Source organism: Sphaeroforma arctica (assembly GCF_001186125.1).
Source record: "Sphaeroforma arctica JP610 unplaced genomic scaffold supercont1.3887, whole genome shotgun sequence".
NCBI classification, from domain to species: Eukaryota; class Ichthyosporea; order Ichthyophonida; genus Sphaeroforma; species Sphaeroforma arctica.
Genome location: NW_014036671.1, coordinates 948 through 1876, shown reverse-complemented (window position 1 = coordinate 1876; position 929 = coordinate 948). Strand labels below are relative to the sequence as shown.

General features: G+C 42.4%; 1 protein-coding gene across 1 annotated transcript; it reads left to right on the top strand.

Annotated features, from left to right (window-relative positions):
* Positions 1 to 285: 285 nt before the first annotated feature.
* On the top strand, positions 286 to 533 carry SARC_13898 (hypothetical protein; the record flags this gene model as incomplete). Its single annotated transcript, XM_014291970.1, has 1 exon — positions 286 to 533. A coding segment is annotated over one exon (248 nt), but the record flags the coding sequence as incomplete, so codon positions are not given.
* Positions 534 to 929: the final 396 nt, after the last annotated feature.

Genomic DNA, 929 nt, shown 5'->3' with positions numbered 1-929 from the left:
TGCATTGACAAGACAATGATGGGCTGGGATAACCCTATGGGGTACGCCCAGATTCATTGTCCTCGTAAACCTAAACAGTTTGGCAACGAATGGAAAACTATCGCGTGCTGTGCAACCAATATCATTTTTTGCGTTGACTTATGTGAAACTAAAATTTATCCTGAGTATCTACCACCGCAGCATCACACAGAGAACAAGACGCTTTCTACAGTATCTTTGTTATGCGGTTGACAGATGGTATAAGAGGTACGGGCCGAAACGTTATCATGGATAACGGCTTTTCAGTGCTCAATATACTCTACGTTTTAACTTCGACCTGTATGGTATGTTCATCGCAAAAAAGCGTTCAACGTGGCCAAAAGGGATTCCCGGCGAGAAAGTCAAGATTCTCATGGCCGATAAACCACTATTTAGTGTCGGCACTCTACAAGGTGCTTTTGATTATACTACAGAGGCTGTTCAGGGGCAGAACGACTTCTATATTCTTGCATTTAAGGATGCCCAGTATACAGGCTTGTTCGCGGCAACGTACGGTGTAGTACATCGTACCGGAGAGAAAATGTATAGGTACACAAATCAAAATAGGTATCAGATACAGTACCCTGTGTTTACAGTGACTAATATAACAAAGGGCGAGCTGCAATCAATATAAATAACAACCTCCGCAGTAATACTATCAGCATAGAAGATGGTCACTTTACAAGATCTTGGGAGATGCGCATACACGACTTTCGTATGGACTTGAGCCTGACCGACTCAGTTTGTGCAAGCCGATTCTTATATAGTAATTCTAATATAGTGCCCGATTACCAACTACTATTGGCAAGAGAGCTTCTAGATATGCATGTGACTACTGACAGGATGGATGCGAATATTAAATAAGTCAGGTGTATCAAACGCACACGAGCGCACTCATTACACTAATGCGA